The 2,907-nt window shown below is 46.1% G+C and overlaps 1 protein-coding gene across 1 annotated transcript; it reads left to right on the top strand.

Annotated features, from left to right (window-relative positions):
- The first annotated feature begins 1,267 nt into the window (after positions 1 to 1,267).
- On the top strand, positions 1,268 to 2,059 carry LOC145821620 (uncharacterized). The gene has a single exon (XM_082918156.1). The coding sequence runs from the start codon at positions 1,268 to 1,270 to the stop codon at positions 2,057 to 2,059; it is 792 nt and encodes a 263-aa protein (XP_082774282.1).
- The last annotated feature ends 848 nt before the right edge of the window (positions 2,060 to 2,907 follow it).

The following is a 2,907-nucleotide window of genomic DNA, read 5'->3' as shown; positions in this document are numbered from 1 at the left end:
TTGTTGAGAAGGACCACCGTGATCGTGTCATCGACTCGATGAGTCTAGAGATTGAGGAGTTACGTACTCAACTGAGGAAGTAGATGGTACCTCAGAGTGAGCCAAGGAAGTCTGGAGGGGGACCGTCTCAGCAACGGAGGCACACTCTTTCGCCGCCCCCACGACGTGAACGGTCTAACTACGGTCCTGCTCGTGGTGAGCGTAGCCGCCGATTCTGGTACGCAGTGAGGGAGCTAGTAGTAGGACAGAGAGTTCCCAAAAAGACTCTCACAAGAGACAAAAGTCCATCAATCATTATTCAACAATCTCTCTTCCTCCGCGCCGTCGTGACGAACGACCGCGTGACTTGAGGACATGGTTGAACGACAACCAAGGGGATGACCGACGGTTGAACAAAGTAGCAGAACGGCGATTAGAAAGGGAAAATGAGCATCTAGATCGATCCGTTCATCAGATAGAGCGTCGTGCTCTGGACCGACTAGTCTCTTCCCCACTTTGCCCTAAGATTGAAATGGTAGAAGCTCCTCATAAGTACAGTCTACCAAAATTCATCCTCTATGATGGGAAGTCAGACCCCCTGACTCATATCAGCCATTACCGCCAAATGATGTCACTTTAGAATTAGAATGATGCGTTCATGTGCAAGGTTTTTGCCTCTAGCCTTGGTGAGCACGGCCTTTGGCAGTATGACAAGCTTCCTCCTCAATCAATCTATGATTGGGCTCAGCTCTTCGAAGCCTTTCTCGCACGTTTTGTTTCTAATAGCCGAATCTCGAAGGGATTGGATACCTTGTTCAATACTCGGAAGGATAAAAAGGAGTCTTTGCGCGAATACGCTCGGCGATATTGGAAGGCATATGGTGATTTGGAAGAAGATATTTGTAGTGAGGCGTTGGCAGCTCTATACTTCAAACAAGGCCTTCCCTATTCACATAAGCTCAGGCAACCATTGACGAAACGACCCGCCTCTGACTTGAAAGAGCTGAGGGCTCGAATAGAAGAGTGAGCCCGTGTAGAAGATGACACAGCCTCTATACAATTGCCAGTTGCAGATAAGGGAGTTAAGGCCTCTTAGCAACATAGGGTCGGACAGCCTAGGAGGGAGGACAAAAGAAGGAGGTATGGCCAAACTAAGCAACTGACCATGCAAATCGAAAAAGAAAGGAGTAGATCCTACGAAGCCATAACCACTGTGTTCACGGAGCCAATCTACAGGCTCTTGGAAAAAATCAAGGGAGAACCCTACTTCGTTTGGCCTCCTAAGATGATGGGGGACCCTACTCGGCGCAACCAGGAGTGGCGGTGCACCTACCATCGTGAGAAAGGGCATCAGAAGCAGAACTACAGAGACCTTAAAAGGCATCTCAAAGACTTGGTCACTGTTAGCCACCTCCAGCAATGGATAGATGTGGAAAAGACAAGGGCAAAACAAGGACAACCCCCAACCCCTCTACTAGAAGACCAAGCCCCAAGGCTAGTGATAAACGTTATCCACGGGATGACCGACCCACAAAGGGAGAATGCCCTTCGTGGTGAGATTCAGAGAGCCACGCACTTGCAACAAGTTATGTCAGTACGACCATTGCTCAAGAAGTCCAGAACGGAAGCAAAGCCCTCTCGGTTCAACATTGTGTTCTCTGATAAAGAGCTGGAAGGGATCCAACATCCTCACACTGATGCCCTGATCGTCACCATCGGTGTGGCGAACAAATTTGATTTGAAACGAGTCCTAATTGATCAAGGAAGCGCCGCTGACATTATGTATTATGACCTTTTCAAAAAGCTAGGTCTTGATGAACAACACCTAATCCTTGCAGTCTCCCCTTTGGTCGGCTTTAATAGACAGACGGAGAGGCCGCTCGGCCGGATCACCTTGTCCGTCACAGCAAAGTCCAAAGTGGTCCCTGTCGACTTCTTGGTGATCAACACTTTATCTCCTTACAATGCAATACTCGGTCGACCTTGGATTTATACAATGGAGCCAGTGCCATCCGCTTACCACCAGGTAGTTCGTTTCCCAACAAAGAATGGGTGGAGGAGATCATGGGTAACCAAGTAGTGGCAAAGTGTCACGACCCAAACCCACCCCTATGGGTTTAGCACCGTAATCGGCCAGTAATTCAAGATTACCGAAGGCTTGCTTAACAGTAATACAGTAAAACAGAGTATAGGGGCATGGCGGAAGCCAAAACAGTAAATAAACAATGTCCAATGAGTTGTGACAGTCTGTATGCCAAAAAGACTTTTCATACACATATACATGAACAGTACAGAACAGTATGTACATACATACAATAATTCAGTTCAGGGACCTAATCCCTATTAAACAGTACGGTAACAGTTTACAGTTTACAAGACAGAACAGAAGGGGAAAAACTAAAACACCCCATAGCCTTAGCTTGACAGGCTCAGAACCTCGCAGTGAGGCACATAGGTTGGCTTGACAAAACTGGAGTTTACCCCGACGCTGCTAGCTGCGGTCTGGTGCTTGTACACCTACATATATATATGAGCAGTGAGTTAAAGCTCAGTGAATAACGTAATGCGTAAAGAGGTTAAGAATGAATGTCCTTTCAGTATTGAAAACAGTCGGTTGATTCAGTATATCAGTCATTCAGTCATAATGCTTATATGTGGTACATCCATTAGCATAACAGCACAGTAAATAGTAGGTCTTAAAAGACCGAACAGTAAATGATGGCCATCAATCAGTAACAGTAGTGGTTCCAACAAGGGAACCGGCAGAGATCTCTGTAACAGTAACAGTAACAGTAAACAGTAGTTGCTAAGGATGCCACAATATAGTTCAGAATATAGGACATACATTCATTCAATTAACAGTATCAGTTCAGAAAGCAGTACAGTTCAATTGTTCAGAAGATAATCATTTTGAACATATCTTTACAC

This window comes from Camellia sinensis, chromosome 3, assembly GCF_055761805.1.
Source record: "Camellia sinensis isolate YWXY chromosome 3, ASM5576180v1, whole genome shotgun sequence".
In the NCBI taxonomy this organism is placed as follows: domain Eukaryota; kingdom Viridiplantae; phylum Streptophyta; class Magnoliopsida; order Ericales; family Theaceae; genus Camellia; species Camellia sinensis.
The sequence above is the reverse complement of the archived record's forward strand: the minus strand, read 5'-3'. Positions and strand labels throughout refer to the sequence as shown.